Here is a 17,978-nt window from a genome sequence, read left to right as displayed (position 1 = left end):
TCATCCCCGGCCGGGCCGAGCCGCTCGCGGGCGCAGGGCGAGCCGCGGGGTCCCCCCGGGGCAGGATGGCGGCGCCCTGGCGCTGGGTGATCCCCGTGACATCACAATGGTGGCTGGCCCGAGCGCCGCCGGGCTGGGCACGGAGGGGAGGCGGCGGGGCTGACTCATGGGTTCGCGGCGGCGGCGGCGGCTCCTCCCCGCCCAGCCCCTCTCCAGCCCCTGCCCATGGGCCGCTGCCCCAGCGCTCCGCGGCTAGCGGGGGTGGAGTCGCCGGTGCCCCCTCCCCGCCTCCCGCGCCGGCCCGGGAGAGGCCGCGGCTCTGCCCGTACTGCACGTGGACCATGGAGGAGAAGGTCTCGGCCGCCGCCGGGCTGCACGGCCGCCGGGGCTACCCGGCCGTGCGCTCCCTGGGCATCGCGGTGGATGAAAACAACGTCCGGCCGGGCGCGCTGCAGCTGATCCGGGAGCTGAGACCGCAGTGGGAGACGGAGCGAGTGAAAACCAAGGTACGGAGCCAGTGTCACCCGGGGGGCTGCGTGTGTGTCACCCTGGGGCGCCGCTCCCCGGGGCGCTGCGTGTGTGTCACCCTGGGGCGCCGCTCCCCGGGGCGCTGCGTGTGTGTCACCCTGGGGCGCCGCTCCCCGGGGCGCTGCGTGTGTGTCACCCTGGGGCGCCGCTCCCCGGGGCGCTGCGTGTGTGTCACCCTGGGGCGCCGCTCCCCGGGGCGCTGCGTGTGTCACCCTGGGGCGCCGCTCCCCGGGGCGCTGCGTGTGTGTCACCCTGGGGCGCCGCTCCTCGGGGCGCTGCGTGTGTGTCACCCTGGGGCGCCGCTCCCCGGGGGGCGAGGGGATGGGCTGGGTGTACTCGGTGCTGGCACAGCGCGGGGTGGGCTGGACTTGCTGCCTTCCAGCCTGGTTTCCATGGCTCTCTCGAAGCCAGGCAGAAGGGAAACCGCTTGTTATGGTGAGATCCGTTCTGTGCAACAGTCTCCCTCAGCACCCTGGGGCGTTGCAAATTCGCCTGGGCTGTGGAGCCCTGTAAGGGACTATGTTGCGCTGAATGACCTGCTCCAGGTCTTTCCTCCCTTAGGGGGGTACTTAGCGCTGTTCGCGGGCATGTGTTCTCAGCACCCCTGTCGTCTCCGGAGGCGCTAGAGTGGCTGCAAAGAATTGAGGGGTGGCTGAGCAGATTCATGTTACACGCAGGACTCTAAAATGCCTGTTGCGCGTTGGAGATTTTTAAGAGCGGGTTAGACAGACACCTGTCAGGGATGATCTAGAGAATACCTAGTCCTGCCATGAGTGCAGGGGACTGGACTAGATGACCACTCAAGGTCCTATGAGTCTGTGCTCTATGAATACTGGTTCTCCGGAGGCAGAGGCGTCTAATCGTTAGAGCCAGAGATCAGGTACTAGGACTTCAAGACTCTGTGCCTGGTTCTGCCACTAATTGGCTTTGCTGCTCTGTGCCTCAGTTTCCCCATCTGTCAAATGATAGTAATGACACATTGCCTAGCTTAGCTCATCAATGTTTGTAAAGAACTTTGAGATCCCTGCATGAAATGTTCTGTAGCTGTGCAGCGAGGGTACAGTACTAGTATAGTATCGATGTAACAGAGTATTCATACAAGCCTGTGCGCTTATTTCCAGTGTGCCTGAAGCATCCTTAATAATATATTAATAGCCCAGAGTCATTTATATACAAGAAGCTGCGTCAAAATATTTGTGCCAGGGCAGCTGCTAATAGGCAGGAGACTCTTGAGTTAAGGCTGTGATCTCTTCAGGGAGGGACTGTGTGTCATGTGTTTGTGCAGCACCTTGAGCTCTGGTCTCAGCTGAGCCCTCTAAGTGCTACCTACAATACAAAGAATTCATAATAAGAAGACTCTTGTCAGCCCTCTTGTATCCATGCATTGATGCTGTGTTGAAAGCAGCTCTTACTTGTGTAAGCGTAAAGGGGAGGGCTGGCGTGCCTTAAATCTTAGCCCCAGCTGATGTTATTTTATGTTTGATTTTTTTAACCTGTTCATACTGAGGGGAGGGAGGGAGGTATTTATTTTTTATTTTCAGAAAAACAATTTGTTTTATCAAAGAGAGAATTGAAGCAGATCCTTAGCGGGTGCATATCAGCATCACTGACTTTTGGTTTCATAGTGTCGGTGCCAGGCTGTTAGGTGTTGTGCAACACTGCAGATATAAGAGGCTAAGTCCTCTTGAGTGGCCAAGGTCTGCTCGGTGTAGGACCCAGGAGAGCTGGGCAAAGGTGGCTGTACCCCTCCCCCCCCGCCGCATGCCTCCCTCCCCACAGTTCTGGGGTCAGCTGAAGACTGTTCAGTCCCCCAGTACAAGTAAATGGAGCCTACAGGTTGCTCTAGGTTACGCCCAACTGCAGTGGTCTCCAAGGATCTGGCCCCACAGCCAGCGCATCCCCTAGTTCTGCCACTAAGCAGAAAGCATCTCCCTTCAGGGGCTGGACTAGATGCCCTCTCGAGGTCCCTTCCAGTCCTATGAGTCTATGCTAGAGAGCTTCAGGGCATTGTAAGGAAGCTTGATAGCATACTGTCGGAGGGGTGCCTGCTTCTCTCTCGCCTTAGGTGTGATAAGGAGAGCCAGAGCGATACCTCCAGTGCTGAAGCCCTGTCTGGACTGCAGCAGGTTGGAGCTCTATGCTCTGCATTCCAGTGTCTTTAAGGCTGTGTTGGTAACAAAGACATGCCCCTGCTTAAATACTTATGCAACTGCCATCCAGTGGAAAGAGACCGGAGATGCCCAAGAGCACTCTGGGGTGAAGAACGGCTGTGAGAATGTCTGGATAGGCAGGGATGTAGGTGTGTCAGGGCAGGGGTCTGTGTACAGGGTAATGAGTGTGAGAACAGGCATATTGGTACAGGTGGATGTCGTGTCTGGGGGTGTTGTGTGAATTGATGGGGCAGGTGGACGCAGAATGCATGGCTGGGTACCTGAGGTGGGAGGTGGTGGATGGGAACAGTGGGGTTAGTGGTTTGGAAGGATCTATACATTTGTGTGCGTGAGTGGTCGGATGTAGTGCAACAATTCCTCTGCTGCTGCGAGAGGATGAAGCGAGAGGAAATAGGGTAGTGGCTGGGCACCCGTGGAGTCAGATCGTCCCTGATCCTTGTGTGTGTGCAGAGAACGCTCCCCACTCTGGGGCACTTCACACACAGGGCCTAAGCAGTTGCAGCCCTTGTGCTCAGGGAAGCTCTGCACAGGCCTGTCCATCCTAAAGGGGGTGGAGGGGCCATGGTCCCATTCCCCCTTCATGAGCCCACGCAGTGGGTCAGGCACACTAGACAGAGCCCCTAGTCCCCTTTTTCCATTTGCAGACCACTAAAAACTTTTCAGTGGAGATGCAGACGCCTTTGGGAATCTATTGATTGCATCTATAGCTGAGTTCTGTTCAGTCAGTTTTCGGTCTGTCATTCAGCCATAGTCCAGCCCCCTGGGTTGAGAACCACGGCCCTACAGCATGATGCTACTCGCCTTGTTCCTCAGGGTCCCAGGAAGGGATTAAGCTCTGTGCAGCATGGTCCCACTCCACGCAACCACGGGGTGACGTGACTTTGTGCTGCCCCCTGCTCGAGGCTGTGCATCAAAAGCACGATCAAGACCTAAATGCAAAGAGCACTAACTCCTGGGGCTCTTGCCTGATCCTTTCTAGGATTATTGCCACAATAAAGCCCTGGCTTCCACTCCCCTCCTATACCCTGTGGCAGGAATACCAGCCCCCGCTCATCCTCTTTTTCCACAGGCGGCAGTGGATGCAGCGGGGTATTTGGCCATTCCAGGCTGGGAGGATGGTGGGGATATGACGCTGCTGGTAAACGTTCACTCTGCAGTTGATGCTTCTGGGAACGTCTCAGGTGGTCTCCTGAGCAGCTGTCCTTGTTCCTGGAAGCTGGAGGAGGTGTGAGATGCTGTGTACGCAGGTCGTCAGCAGTGCTGAAATGAGCGTCATGGAATGCAAGGAGGATCAATACCAACAGTCCAATTCACACCCAGAGGAAAGATCTGAATGGACTTTAGATCCGAGAATGGAGAAGAACTGAGGCAGAGTTCAGTTTGCCGAAGCGGCGGGGGCTGCTGAACTAGAGCTGCTGGGGGAGTGGGACCTGTCCATAGGAAATTCCTGTTCTCGTCCTCACGGAACTTGGGGCTATTCTATTCCATCTGCAGGGGGGTAGTTGCAGTGGGTCCGATCCTTAGCTGGTGTAAATCTGGATAGTTCCAGTGACGTTGATGGAACTATGTTGGTTTATACCAGCTGAGGATTTGGCCCATTAGATCTGAAAGGAGGAGGACAGGGAGAGGCTGAGGGTGAAGACTTTAAGGAGATAGGAGTCTTATGGTATTTACTTCTCTCTGGCATGTGAAGATCAAATCAGTTTCCTTTTTACTTATAGGGGAGAAGCATATTGTCACCTATCGCGAAGCTGCTAACGCTTCAGATCATGTCCTGGGCAGTGCTGGACAAAGCCTCGGGCACAAGAGTAGCATCAGATTGGGCAGTGCCCTTGGTGCTGCCGCTTCTGCAACAGCATGTAGCCTGAGCAATGCCGGCTTTGCACGTGGTGTCCCTCCCCTGTGCATCAGGCCATAGTGCTGGGCGCTGCCCACCCAGGCAAAGCAGGGACCCTCAGATTGCACCCTGAGTGCCACGGCCTCATCAGCACCCTGTGTCACAGATACTGCTGCAGTATTACTCTGCCCGTCCCGTTGCACTCCCAGGCCTGGCCCCAGGCAGCACCAGATCTGCCTTCTGAAAGGCCCAAGGATCCAACCCTGCATTTCCCAGAGCAGGATGGTTCAGTGGATTGCGGGGGCACCTTGCCCAGCATTTGCTTGCAGCCAGAGCTAGCAGCCCCCACTTCTTTCCACAAGCATCAAATTCTCCCAACTTTTAAAAAATGGAAGAGGAGAAAAGTGCCCCTTGGAGATGCATTAATCTCGATTTAACACAGGGCTAAGGGTTCCGCTTCTCCCCCATCTCGTTGACTCGATTCACTCCACTGACTCCAGCGGAGTTACTTCTGATTTACCCCAGCATGAGTGAGAGGGGAATCAGGCCATTATTTCTCACCATCCCCAGACCATCTGGAATTGCCTTTCTTCCCCATCAAACCACACCTCTGTGCGTTTCCTCTGCTTCCCAGGAGAGAGCATAGAGGGAGAGAGAGCTGCAGGAAGAGGGGTCATGGAGTTGGAGAGGACGGGGGAGGGGGAGAAGACTCCATGTATTCCGGCACCCAGCCAAGTTAAGGAGAAGTCCGAACAAAACCTTCTTTCCATCTGTGAGGCGCCATCAGAGTAGTGACAGAGGCATCCCCAGCAGAGACATCGCCGCCAGTGATCTCAGAGCTGCTCAGCCCCCTGGGGTGGGTTGATTGGTTGGTTTCATTTGCTCCTCGCTGTGTTTTGTGCCTGACTCACTGTGCCAATTCAGAGATTCTGCCCACGGAGCAGCTCAGAACCTACAGAAGCCTGTGCCGCAGCCCTCAGCCCCCTAAAGGTGGAACGGTTCTTTTAGCTCTCTTGAGTCGCCAGCCGGAAAACAGCCCAAACCACCCAGCTGTGCCGGGTTCCTTCATCAGCGCCTCCAGCTAGCTGAGAACTTATCACAGGCCCATCCGTAGGTTTGAAACCCTACTCAGTGCCCCACTGAACTGGGATCGAGTCCCAGGTTTGTAACTTAACCCAGTGTCATGCTTTGCTATTAAATCACCCAGTTCCAATTATAAGCCTGGGCCGTATGAGGAGTGCAAGACAGGCCCATGTTGGGATGCTGTCGAGACCTCCCAAACTTATGTCGTCCGTGACTGGTGCGTCTCCTGAGGTGAACTGACAAGAAAGGTCTCTAGAGAGAGGCCCCCGCTGACATAACCAAGCTCTTAACTAAACCATGTGGTTCTGTGCGGTGGGGGTGCTGCTGAGACCCCTTCTTTCCTCACCCTGTCCCTTCCCCCCCATATTACTGCAGCTTCTTTTGGCAGGGACCGTGCACAAGTGCACGCATTCATTCACAAGCACCGCCCAGAGGGCATAAAAGAGAACAGCCCCAGCAATGACCCAGGTTGCAAGGCGGGGGAGAATCAGACCCGGTATCTTGTAATCTGTCCTTGTAAAGTGTCTGGTGCACCTCGGACACTATTCAGATAACATTGCTCCGTGCTGCGCATTTAACAGCCTCCCCCCATGTGCCCTGAGTCACAACCTCCATCCTCAGCCAAAGGCTGGTGACGTGGCTAGGACTCCATTTGAAGTGTCTGTGCTGTTCGCTAATCAGCATTTGGACTGGCGACAGTGGCAAAGAGAGGAAGGGTGGTTAGGGTGTTTGCTTGGGACTCAATTCCCTGCTTCACCACAGACCCCCGTGTGACCTTGGGCAAGTCCCTTAGCTCTCTGGGCCTCAGTTGCCCATCTGTACAATGGGAATAATGACCCTGCCTCGCCAGGGTGCTGTGAGGATGATGATGATAATGCCTAGCTTTTATATAGTGTGTTTCATCAGCTCTCGGAGCTCTTTCCCAAGGAGATCGGTTTCATTAGCCCCTTTTCACAGATGGGAGAACTGGGCAGTTCCTTACCCAAGCAGGCTGGGTATTGAGCTGGATCTTGAAGGCAGGTGGAGTGTTCTGTCCACTAGACCACACTGCCTCCCTCAGTCAAATACATTGGAGTGTGAGCCACTCCCATGTTACCGTCACGGCGGCCAGATAAGTATCATGGACAGACTCCTGTTAGGATTATACATTAGTGTCTCCTTTTCACCTCCCCACTGGGCATTCCCCTGGGCACACACTTGTTAATGGCCCCTTTTCCCCACGCCATGCCCTAACCCTCTCCCTCTGTCCCTCCCTCTCCAGCTCTTCACCGACGGCATCACCAACAAGCTCATGGCCTGCTACATGGACGAGGGGATGGCGGACGCGGTCCTGGTGCGGGTCTACGGCAGGAAGACGGAGCTCTTTGTGGACCGGGAAAATGAGCTGAAGAATTTCCAGGTGCTGCGAGCCCATGGCTGTGCCCCCAACCTCTACTGCACCTTCCAAAACGGCTTGTGTTACGAGTTCATGCAGGGGACGGCGCTAGGACCTGAGCATGTGCAGCAGCCACAGATCTTCAGGTGTGTGTGTGTGGAGTTTGTGCAACGTTTCCTTCTTCCGTGGTCCTGCCTCGGGAGGGGAAAGGCACTTGGGCAGATTGCGACGGGCCTGATTCTGCTATCGGTCTTAGGGTGCTGTGTGCAGGGAAGAAGCCAAGCCAGATCGAGGAATGGGCTCCTGGCACCTCCTGTGCTCTGCAATGCCCCATATTGGGCTGCTAGCAGGAACTTGGATGGGAGGCAGCATAGGACGTTCCGTCTCCCAGCTACCAGAGGCAGCTGCTGGCAGGGGGGTGGGCGTTGCCTTTCTCTTGCAGACTGGCCTTTCGTCTGGCGGATGGGTAGTATGCATAGCCATTGCCAGCCCCACAGAGGCTGTTCCCCCGAAGTGTCCCGTACCATTTGCCTAGATTGAACCAGGACAGCAGCATTCTCTGGGTAACTGCAGTCGCCGACCAGATTCCCTGCTAGTGTACAATACCAGCAGTATTGCCAACTCTCCTGGTTTTCTCACAAGTCTCGCAGTTTGGGGTGTACTGATTGAAGCCCCAGCTGCTGGAATCAAGTGATCACACCAGAATCTCAGTTTTCATTTAAAAAGAAGTAACTTGTAACCCTCAGGGTTGTTGAGAAGGGCTTGAAAACATGATGCAATTGCAACCTGAGGACTCAGAAGCCAGAGAGCAAATCAAAGGAACAACCAACCACAGACCCCCTTGAAAATCACAAGATTTAAAAAAAAAAATCTCATGATTTTTGAATCCTTGAGGTTGGCAAAGCTGAGATTGGCATTGCTCCAGAGACTTACACCAGCAGAGAATTTGGCCCAGTGAGTTTGGAGATTTTGGAGATGGTACATTGGAGCATTTGGAAGTCACACCGCTAAAACGGAGAGTGAATTTAGACGCTTTCAGCCTGAATTTTTAACAGTGGGTGCTGATTTTGTGATGTCCCTGGGGTGTGGTTGGCAGAGGGAACTGAGCATTTCCCATTGGCAGAATCTCTACGTGTAGCCACCTGTTATCGCCGCACCTGTGATTTGTTCTAGGTTGATAGCCTGGGAAATGGCCAAAATGCACGCGATTCACGCCAACGGGAGCCTCCCCAAGCCCAGCCTGTGGCACAAGCTACACAAGTACCTTACTATCGTGAAAACAGAGCTCATCACCAAGGCATCCAACCCCAGGTAAAGAGAGAGAGAGAACCCAGCAACAAGACTCCTGCTAAGGCCATCCTGTATCCACACGGTTCTAGCTAGCTGCATTGTGCTCATCTCTAGTCCTGCGTATGGCTCAGGCAATGCAGCCAGGCAGTTGTGGGAAGGGTAAATGACATAACGAGCTGGGCAAAAATTGAGTGAAGAAACCAGGCAAAGCCCTGGCTGGGTTTTGTCACAAACCTACAATTCACAACAGCTTTGCCAAAAGATTCAGTGAGGTCAGTAAAATTATCAACTTAGCTATGGGGAGTCAGGCCAGTCCAGGGATTGGGCAGAGCTAGGTGGAGTTTTGGTTTGAAACCAAGTAACTCTGAAACTCTGACCCAGGACAAAATTTTGAGGGCTTTGGTTGAGTTTGGGGGCTTGTTTGAATCCCAAAAGTGCAGGGAAGGCAAACCACATGAGCTAAAAATGCAAGGAAAGAAAGGTGAACATCTGAACCGAACTGCTGAGCACTAGACATGACGCAGGCGGGACATGTGTCAGCAGACCAGCTGCAGTCCAGTTGAGCCTGACATGATTACAGCAAGGTTTGAAATTTTTCATGTAAAGGAGCAAACCATATTTGAACCATGCTATGGCCCTTCCATAACGCAACTGGGAAACACGGTCTAAATATAGTTATGGTCTGTCTACTCTACAAGATTGACCTATGACTTAGCCAATCTTTGTATCTGGGCCCACCAACAAGCAGACTTTCCAGCGTAGACGAGACCACACGGGAAAATGAACCAGGCTGAAACGGAAGATCTCTCTCAACACTTAACTGTCAGATCATGCTGCCCAGCCTTTGCTCTGAGTTGCCTTGGAGAGATCTTCGCTGTGTCACAGACAAAGACTTTGGACCGATCAAAGTGGAGACAACTTAGATTGTAAGCTCTCTGGGGTAGGGACTGTCTTTTTGTTCTGTGTCTGTACCACTCCTAGCACAGTGGAGTCCTGGGCCATGACTAGGACTCCTAGTTGCTGCAGTAATACTGTTACTAGCAGTAATAATAACTCCCAGGAAAATCACCCCAGCTGGGATTAAGCTGGGACCTGAGCCCCACTTACACTGGGAATTGACTCCAGTTACGTGGGTGGATTTTACACACCGTTCAGGATAATATGGGTTCAACCAGGGGCCGTTGTACACCAGGTACAGTGGCTTTAAAACCATTATAGGCCTAACTCAGTTTTTCAGTGATCCAGACAATGCATGTTTAAAACCAGTCCATCTAATGTCCGGTGCAGACAAGGCCTCGAGGGAGATTTAGTCCATTCCAGGTGGGTGGATCCAGAAGAAGTCTCAGCCTGCGTCAGGATCCACCTACTTGGACACTATCAGTCCCAATAAACAGGGAAGGTGAATGATCTAGGTGGCACACAGAGTTCATTAAATGATCAGTTGGATTTAATTATTAACTAGCTCTTTTTTTAGTATCACCAGGTTGCTTGAGGTTATTAGCACAACATATGCCACTATGTTTTCTTGAAAAATTCCACTGTCCTTGTGGCTCTGGGCCTGGGAGCTCGATTGCCATCGTAGCTCAGGTGAATGGACCATCATTTTGATCCACATGGATCCCTTCGAAGGCTAATTGCAATGAGAGTCTTCTGCTTCTGATTTGATTGATCTGATTGTTGCTGTTTTGTGCCCTATATGTGAGATGGGTTTGAGTCTTGGTCTAGTTCCTAGTGGGACAGGGTTCTACATCACCATAACCACCAGTGCAATTGACCTCACTTGTTAGCAATATCCACCTAGAGGCTAAAGAGTCAACGGGGCACAGAGATAGAATTATCCTTTCCCTCCTAGAGAGAGTCCATCCACATCACTGTGGAGGCATGTTGATAGGACAACATGGGGAAGCTTCTGCTGCTTGATCTGTCCCTGCTCTGCTCTGAGGCTAAGTAGAAGATTCCAATCTCCAGGACTGTCAAACCATTCACCACTGCTGAGCATCAGAACTTGGGAGTGCATGGCTCCACACTGATCTTCCAGTGAACAAAGAGGTTTTTGCTGGACGAAGTACCTGTGAGATGTGATTCTCCAAGACTGTGCTGCCCCCTTTCTCTCTCTCTCCAGTTATTGAATGTTACTGAGCTTTGCGTTATTTAAAAAAAAACAAAAACAACTCACATGTTTGAAAAGAAGCTTATTGTGTGTGGACATGACCTCACATCCTCTTCTCCCCTAGGTTCCGTCAGGAAGTGCCCAGTCTGGAGGTGCTAGAACAAGAGGTTGCCTGGCTGAAGGAATATCTCTCCCCGCTGGGCTCACCCATCGTGCTGTGCCATAACGACCTGCTGTGCAAAAACATCATCTACAACGAGACCGAAGGTTTGTTCCGTTCCTGTCCAGTGCACACGAGCTTTGCAAACATGTCCCTTCCCCTGACGGTGGCTGCCAAGGGGTACAAGGATGCTGGCCTCTTGAAGACCCAGAGGCATCTGCTCTAACCGCTCCCTGTTTTGCCTTCCACAGAGCACGTGCGGTTCATAGACTACGAATACGCTGGTTACAATTACCAGGCTTTCGACATTGGGAACCACTTTAATGAATTTGCAGGTGAGTCAAGCTAGTGTGAAAGCTGGGCCCGCAGTTTGGTGGAATGTTTCCCTATGGCCGTGTTTACTTACAGGGTAACTGATCAGGATATTTCATTAATGTAAGTAACTGTAGGAAACATTTCTTCCTCTCCCCATGTTTAGCCCCAAGTGCAGGTTATAGTTATGCCTGTTGGTATCCGTTTCAGCTTGTGCTGTGTTGCCTTCAGCTCTCACAAGCTAACCAGGGTCGGACCAGGTCAGCACTGGGAGGGAAAACCTCTAAGAGGATTTGAAGGAAGTTTTGTGAGTGATTCAGTATTTGGTACTTCTCCCGTCAAGTCACTACTGAGCCAAGAGCCATGTCTGGTGGAGTAGCCGGCACCTTTCAAATGAGATCTAAAACTGGGATCCTGGCTGCTTGTGGGCATTAAAGTTGCCATGGCAATAACATCAGAGTGCTTGGGTCATTCTGTTCTGTCTACCCGATTTCCCAATGCGGTCTCAGTTGGCTTCTGTCCCAGCCCTAAACTTCTGAGCAGCGTTCCTGCGCGCGGTTGAATAGCTGTCATGTTCCTCTCCAGAGGAGCCTACAGGAAGTTACTCCTCGCGCTGTGAAGACAAAAGGAGTTGTAGATGTACAAATAATTTTTGCCTTGAAGACTTAAGCAGGATTATTGCAGCCTGAAGCGCAAGCCTGCACTGAAACTTTTAAGTCCCCTTCTGCACGTCACTGCTGAGAGCAAACAGTAGAAGAGATCAGATCCAGGCTCGTGCATGGCAGGGTGCTCATGGGCCGGACTAGATCTAGGGGGAAAGGGGGTTTGGTATGTATCATGGCACCCTGTTGTTTCCTAATTCAGTGGCCTTTCTCAGAGATCATTCCAAATTATTTTAAAGCCTCCGAAGAACTTCTAGGAGTAAAATTCACATGGAGTGCAGGGAAGATGAGGAATCAGTTCAAGTGACTCTCAGAGGGAAATCACATTTAGATTGTAACTTCAGGGCCAAAATCCCAGTGCCAGAGAGGGAAGGATAGGACCCACTTGCTAACAGGATCTTGTAACAAGTAGATAGGATCAGTGTACTTGCATCCCATCCCTAGCTCTGGGGCAATAACTCGTCTTTCACTAGAACGGCCCTTGACTTACATAGTGTTTGTCTCCCAGGGGCTGATCCAACAGTAATTGAAAGATTCCCATTGACTTCAGTGGGCTGTGGCTCATGCCCTGGGAGAGCCTAGAGGAGCTGCCTTGTTCTCCTCTCCCACCTCCAGTCCTCCTAATTGCTAGCTTCTGTTTGCAGGGGTGAACGAGGTGGATTACAGCCTGTATCCCAGCAGAGACACTCAGCTGCAGTGGCTGAGGCACTACCTGCAAGCCTACAAGCAACTGAGCCGGGAGAACCAGGGAAACGGAGGGGGAGTCGTCTCTGACAAGGAGCTGGAGACCCTCTATGTGCAAGCGAACCAGTTTGCTTTAGTGAGTGGGCGCCCAGCGGAGTGGTGGGAGGAGGCAGAACTGAGAAGGTGACACGCGCTGGGGCAGGGTTTCCGAGCACACTGAACTCATGGGAGAAGAGATTGTTGGGGAATAGAAGAGAGAGATTTACCACCCACTGGAGCATGTTCTTCTCTGACAGGCAAGACCCAGGGCTCTTTGGTGGGAGAGTTAATCAGCCCTGAAATGCACTCTGGGATTCAGTTACGGGAGTGAACAGGGAGAGGAAATAGGATCTGGTTCGGTGGCTCAAAAGACACTGAAATTCTTCACTGTGCCTATGTGTCCAGCCTGTGTTTAACATCGCTGCAATCCCAGGCCCAGGAGTGAACCAACTCGGTCATAATGGTCCTGGAACACCACCCTTCATGAAAGGAACATAGGAATTACCGTAACTGACTAGAGTAATGGTCCATGGCCAGCACCATTTTTAGAGGGAGATGCAAGAAGCTCCAGAATTAAAGTTCTCCAGTGGAGGGAAGGGAACTGCTGTGGAAGCAGAGTGGGAACAGATGTGATGGATCAGATCTTGCTAAAGAGCTCAGCAAATTGGGCACGGGTTTTTTTTTTTGTTTTTTTTTTTAAGATCTAGGCCCAATGGTGCGTTCAGAGCAATTAGAGACCTGGTCCAATGTACGGCAGCAGAGCCTGCCCACCTACCTGGAAGTCCTTCACGTTATTAAGTTCCTCCGACAATAAGGCAGATCCTCTCTAGGAGTCAGATGGCCAGGAGCTCTGAGTGCCATTTAATTCCTCACGAATCCAGACCTAATGCCACAACTGACTCTGAGCAGAGTGGCCAGTGGGGGAGAGCATTGGATGGAGCAGCCAGAGGCCCTTCCCTGATCGCTTTTCCCCCCAGCCATCATGGTTCTCTACTGCCTTCCACCTTGTGTAGCCATTTACACCTTGTAGATACCTGTTGTTCAGGGATTAACAGCAGCGCCAGCCTCAAGCACTCCAAAAATCATGAGAATGGCTTTGACGCTCAGGTCGCCTTTTCACGTTTTTCTCTGCAACCACAAGGCTAGAAAGTTTTCTCTCACACACACACTCACTCTCTCTCTCTCTCTCTCTCTCTCTCTCTCTTAAGTGAAAGCTGAGATTCCCATGAAGTCTCTTGATGGGGTTTTAAGAAACCCACCAACTATCACAAGAGTGCTGTTAAAACCACAGGAGTTGGCAACACTGGACCATGAACCTAGCCTGGGGGCCTGCTCTATGATTTGCAGCGTTGCGAGAAAGAGCAGGGCCCCCAGAAACCACAATCAGGCTTTGGGTTGAATTACAGCTCTTCTCCTGCCACTGAGGAGGAGCAATGAGGGAAATCAGGCTAGGCAGTGGGTGGCTTCCTCTTTCCCCCCTGCCCTGCTTGAGGAGCTATCCCACGAGTAGCAGAGCTTACACGGGATCCAAGACTCTGAGTCACTCTGAGCAGATTTCTGAAAGGGCTAAGTACCCATTTAGACACCAAAATAAGTGGCCAGGTTCTTGAGAGAGAACTGCACATTGTGGGTGGGGCTTCTCTGAAATATCCCGCCATGAGGATCACAATGGGAGCTGCTGGGTGCTGAGCACTTGAAAATCTGGCTCTGAGCTTTTCTGAAAATATGATCCTCGCTGAGCATAGGCTAAATGACGCATCTGACTGGGTGGTCTCAGGTTGCCTGGCTGATGGACAGATGGTTCCCTGTTAGCCATTATCTTGTGCATCCCCCTCCGGACAGCAAGAATCCAAGAAAAGTGGCGGTCAGCCAAGCATGTGGGGCAGGATCAGCATTGCAGAATGTACGGTGCTTGTGGAACCCTGGAAATTTCGAGCCAGATTCTCAGCTAGTACAAACGGGTGAAGTCAGTGGAGCTGCACTGATTTATATCAGCTGAGAAATGTTCTGGCCTATAGTTTCTGAGGACCAGAGTTTTTGCCCTCTATGGCAGCAAGACTGAGAGAGATCAAGCAAGGAAGAAGTTCTGCACAGGTGGCCACCTGCTCATAAGCTGGAGAAGAGATGTGTCCCCATCTTCCATGAGACAGGAGGCCAAAATAAAGAGCGATGCGCATTGATTGTAGGTCGGTGGGGTGATAACAGGTGAGCAAAGACTCTGGTGACCTGTTGGCCTGAACCTGGGACCAGCTGAGCTACGGAATACAAGGAAATCTGACTTTGCCAAGGTTACTTACATAAAATCTCCAGAGAGAACAATGACCCCGTTGGAGCTGCTACAGCAACCTTTGAACCGAGCAGCTGGAGGGGAATTTACCTTAGCTGAGAGCCAGGCTGTAAACAACTTCAGACCTATCCATTGTGATAAGGAAGCTGAGGGCTTGTGGAGCTAGTCACCTGTATTTTAACTCTGAAACGGTGGACACGTTACAGAACATGCTCTTGCTATTTTCAACATGCAGTGGCAGGGGATCAACCCAGAGGTGCCATGACCCAGGTGCTGCCAGCCAAGGATGGATCAAACCCAAGGCTGTCCCACTCTGAGGGACCCGGTAGTAACACCCTGTTCCCCCCGCCCCGTGCAAGGAAGGGGATAACGTTTAGTTCACTGTAAGATCTTTGGGGCGGGGTCAGCCTTTTTGTTCTGTGTTTGTACAGCACTGAGCACAGTGGGATTCTGTTGCATAAAAACGTCACACAGATAATAATTTAATAAGACAGGAGCTGACTGTTCATTAGCACAAAAAAGCTCATGGGCCAGATCCCCACCTGACTGCAAATCAGCATGGATTCACTGAAGCCAGTGGAGTGGACTTACACCGGCTGAGGATCTGGCCCCGAGTGTTGAAAGAAGAGGGTGACGTGAAAGGCTTTATCATCCCACAGTGGTATGGGAAGCTCTAGGCAGGTTCCTGATTCTTCTCTCTGTTGCAGGCCTCTCATTTCCTTTGGGCATGCTGGGCCCTGATCCAGGATAAATATTCCACCATAGACTTTAACTTCTTCAGGTGAGTGGGCCCCTGCGGCAGGACTGGTGGTGGGTAGGGCTTCCCCTTTGCCATGGCACAAGCAGGCTGCCATGTTACTTCCGTGCCCAGGCTGATCAGCGCCGAGGTCCTCGTTGGAGCCGTGGGTCACTGCAGCACCCAGGCAGAGCGCGTGGGGAGGTGCAGTGCGATGGGATGGGTAACGCGGCTGGGATCGACGCTGGGACCCGTGGATCCTAACAGGAGTGCCGCTCCAGCCTGGGCTAAAAGACACACCTCTGTTAGCCCGAGCTGCAGCAGGCTCTTCAGATACGTAGCCCAGCCACAAATTGCCACGGTGTTATGGACACCCAGTGTATCAGCGTTCTGCTGCAGCACAGGAGAACGCAGTGAGCCCCAGGAAGACGGGGCTGCCCCTTGATCTGTTATCTCCTGCAGAGTTTGGACCAGAAATTCCTAGAATAAAGGCAGACCATCTCTCTCAAATCCCATCTAGCTCCTTCCCCACCTGGTCTAGTTTTAAACAGCTCAAGCAATCAGGATGCCACCATTCCCCACTTGGGAAGATTATTCCACACCCTAAATCACCCCTCTCCTTCCTTGCAGCAGACGTGAGTAAGCAAGGCCGTGGGCTTCACCTTCGAAAGGAGGTGAGGGGAGATCCCCGTAGCGCCGACAGGGTGGAGGCAGTCAGGTGTTCCCACTCTCTTGTGTAAGATCTGTCTCTGTCTCTCTTCGCAGGTATGCAAGGCTAAGATTTAAACAGTACTTCAAGGCAAAGTCTGTGGTGACAGCCCTGGAGATGCCAAAATGACGTCTCAAGGCTGCTTCAGGTCCACAAGATTCCCAGCTATTTTCTCCTGCACAGGTCGGCTGCTGCCATGACCTCAGTCGGCCACCGGCTAGTGGAGGGGGCAGATAGACTGGAGGGAGAGGGGGAAGGGGAAGGAAGACTTTCCGGGAAGCCAAAGATTAAACGAAGCCCCTGGAGCACAGTTATCCCATCTCTGGATTTAGCCCCATCGTTGGTTTTGCTGATGGTGCTGTTCCAGGGGGTGATGACAGGACTTGGCTGCTGGCACGACACTTGGTTCCAAGACTGGAGCGTGAGACGTTCAGGCAGGCAATGAGCTCAGCTGGACTTAAAGATTTCAGGACTGCCTTGCAGATTAGTATCGCCTTAAGATTGGAGCTGTGTTCCTTGGGCCGGGCGACCCGGCAGGTATGTCCTTTACCGAAACAAACCGTGCTGCTGTTCGGTGTCGCATCCTCCAGAGGGTATGGGGAATTCTGCTCGGGGAATCCTGCCTCAAGTGGGGATGAGGCTGACTCTGTGCTCCTAACCCCCACAGCCCCCTTCTGCCCCACACTGTGAGGGGCTGGCTCTAGACCCCTCCCCCTTTATTTTTGAATGCACACTTAGGGGTTACACAAGGCGGCCTGCACAGGGGCTGCAGTCAGAGGGTCTGGAGAACCTGCCACTAGGCCCTGCCATGGGCTAACCCAAGGCACATGGGAGAAGAAGGGGGACCTTCCTTTTGTCCCAAGCCTTAATGATAGAGGTTACAGCAGCTGGCAGTGACCCCTCGACTCCCACCCCTCAGCGCTGTGTTTTGCCTAAGCATCTCCAGGAGGAGGTGAAGATCCCCTGACTGTGAAGAATGGTCCTGCGTGCCAAAAATAAACTTCTCTTCCCAAACAGGGCTGCTCACCTGGTGCCTTGTCCCACAGCTGGGTGTCCTGGAGACATGGCTGAGGCTGCACGTACCCCCCTCCTCCCCCACCCGGCACTCTCCTCGGGCACTGAGGAGAGCACGTAACTCGTTTCAAAGCACAGCTGGCCCCAAGCTTCTAAGTTTAAATGTGAACTTTCCCTGAGTTTGGGAAGAAGGGGAACACGTTAGGAACTGGAGTTTGCTTAGCTCAGTAGAACCAGATTCCTGAATCTGGCCTGGGATCTCCCTTTAACCCTACCCAGGACGTGGTGTGTTTGGGGCAGGAGGGCGCTGTGCAGTCAGCTTTCACTAGACCCCCAAATACTCTGCTGGGTGTGTGGTTTTGCACAAGCTTTTTCTTTTGCCTCAGATCTATGGGGCCACACTTTCTGGTCTCCTCACAGTGTTTCTGCCAGCCAGGGACTGCTGGACCCCACAGCCTCCCCTGGCTCTCTGAGACATGTAGTGACTCTGCAGGAGACGCAGATGAAAAAGGTAGACACCCCCCCCCCCCTTGGGGCTGCACTATTGTAGCCTAACTCCCTCCCCCCACATTCTCAGTGCCTGAGTCATTCGTGCCCCGCACCTTCTGGCAGAAAGGGGCACCCTGGCGGAACCAAAGCAATGGCCCTGGCTGTGCAGTGGGCCCGTAGGTCCAGGTGAGGGCACTTCTGCTTTGCACGGGTGGCTGGCACCACCCCGGCAGCGCTAGCATCGGGAATGTGGAGCTCAGTGAGAGCCAACCCGGGTATGTCTCTGGGAACTGGGAATCGCACCCCCAGCTCCGAGAGTCGTCATAGCCGGAGACCAGCCCCTAAGCGCTGGGGAGCTCCACGGCCAGCACTGAACTGTGAGCCTTGTGCAGCAGTCGGGAGCACCCCCGTTTTATTCTGGCAGAGGGTTAACCAGGGCGATATCCGCTCCTACTGCAGACCAGAGCCTACAATGGTGCTATAACATGGAGG

The 17,978-nt window shown here is 52.9% G+C and overlaps 1 protein-coding gene across 2 annotated transcripts; it reads left to right on the top strand.

Annotated features, from left to right (window-relative positions):
- ETNK2 (ethanolamine kinase 2) lies at window positions 1-17,724 on the top strand. 2 transcript variants are annotated; one of them, XM_045015613.1, is made up of 8 exons: window positions 17-506; window positions 6,881-7,140; window positions 8,168-8,305; window positions 10,519-10,661; window positions 10,806-10,889; window positions 12,173-12,348; window positions 15,246-15,319; window positions 16,040-17,724. In XM_045015613.1, exons 1-8 carry the CDS (start codon window positions 66-68, stop codon window positions 16,110-16,112), a joined length of 1,389 nt encoding a protein of 462 aa, XP_044871548.1. In that variant the 5' UTR covers window positions 17-65; the 3' UTR covers window positions 16,113-17,724. The 2 variants fall into 2 exon arrangements, with proteins under 2 accessions (XP_044871549.1, XP_044871548.1); XM_045015614.1 differs by lacking the exon at window positions 8,168-8,305 and having other exon boundaries at window positions 1-506.
- The last annotated feature ends 254 nt before the right edge of the window (window positions 17,725-17,978 follow it).

The sequence above is a fragment of the Mauremys mutica genome, chromosome 4, assembly GCF_020497125.1.
Source record: "Mauremys mutica isolate MM-2020 ecotype Southern chromosome 4, ASM2049712v1, whole genome shotgun sequence".
Taxonomy (NCBI): domain Eukaryota; kingdom Metazoa; phylum Chordata; order Testudines; family Geoemydidae; genus Mauremys; species Mauremys mutica.
This window is presented reverse-complemented; position numbering and strand designations above follow the sequence as displayed.

Bases quoted from the DNA above. Each gene is read 5' to 3' on its own strand.
- ETNK2 (XM_045015613.1), top strand. From the start codon at position 66: ATGGCGGCGCCCTGGCGCTGGGTGATCCCCGTGACATCACAATGGTGG. The intron at 7,141-8,167 runs GTGTGTGTGTGT...GATTTGTTCTAG, and splicing joins CAGCAGCCACAGATCTTCAG to GTTGATAGCCTGGGAAATGG. The intron at 10,662-10,805 runs GTTTGTTCCGTT...TGCCTTCCACAG, and splicing joins CATCTACAACGAGACCGAAG to AGCACGTGCGGTTCATAGAC.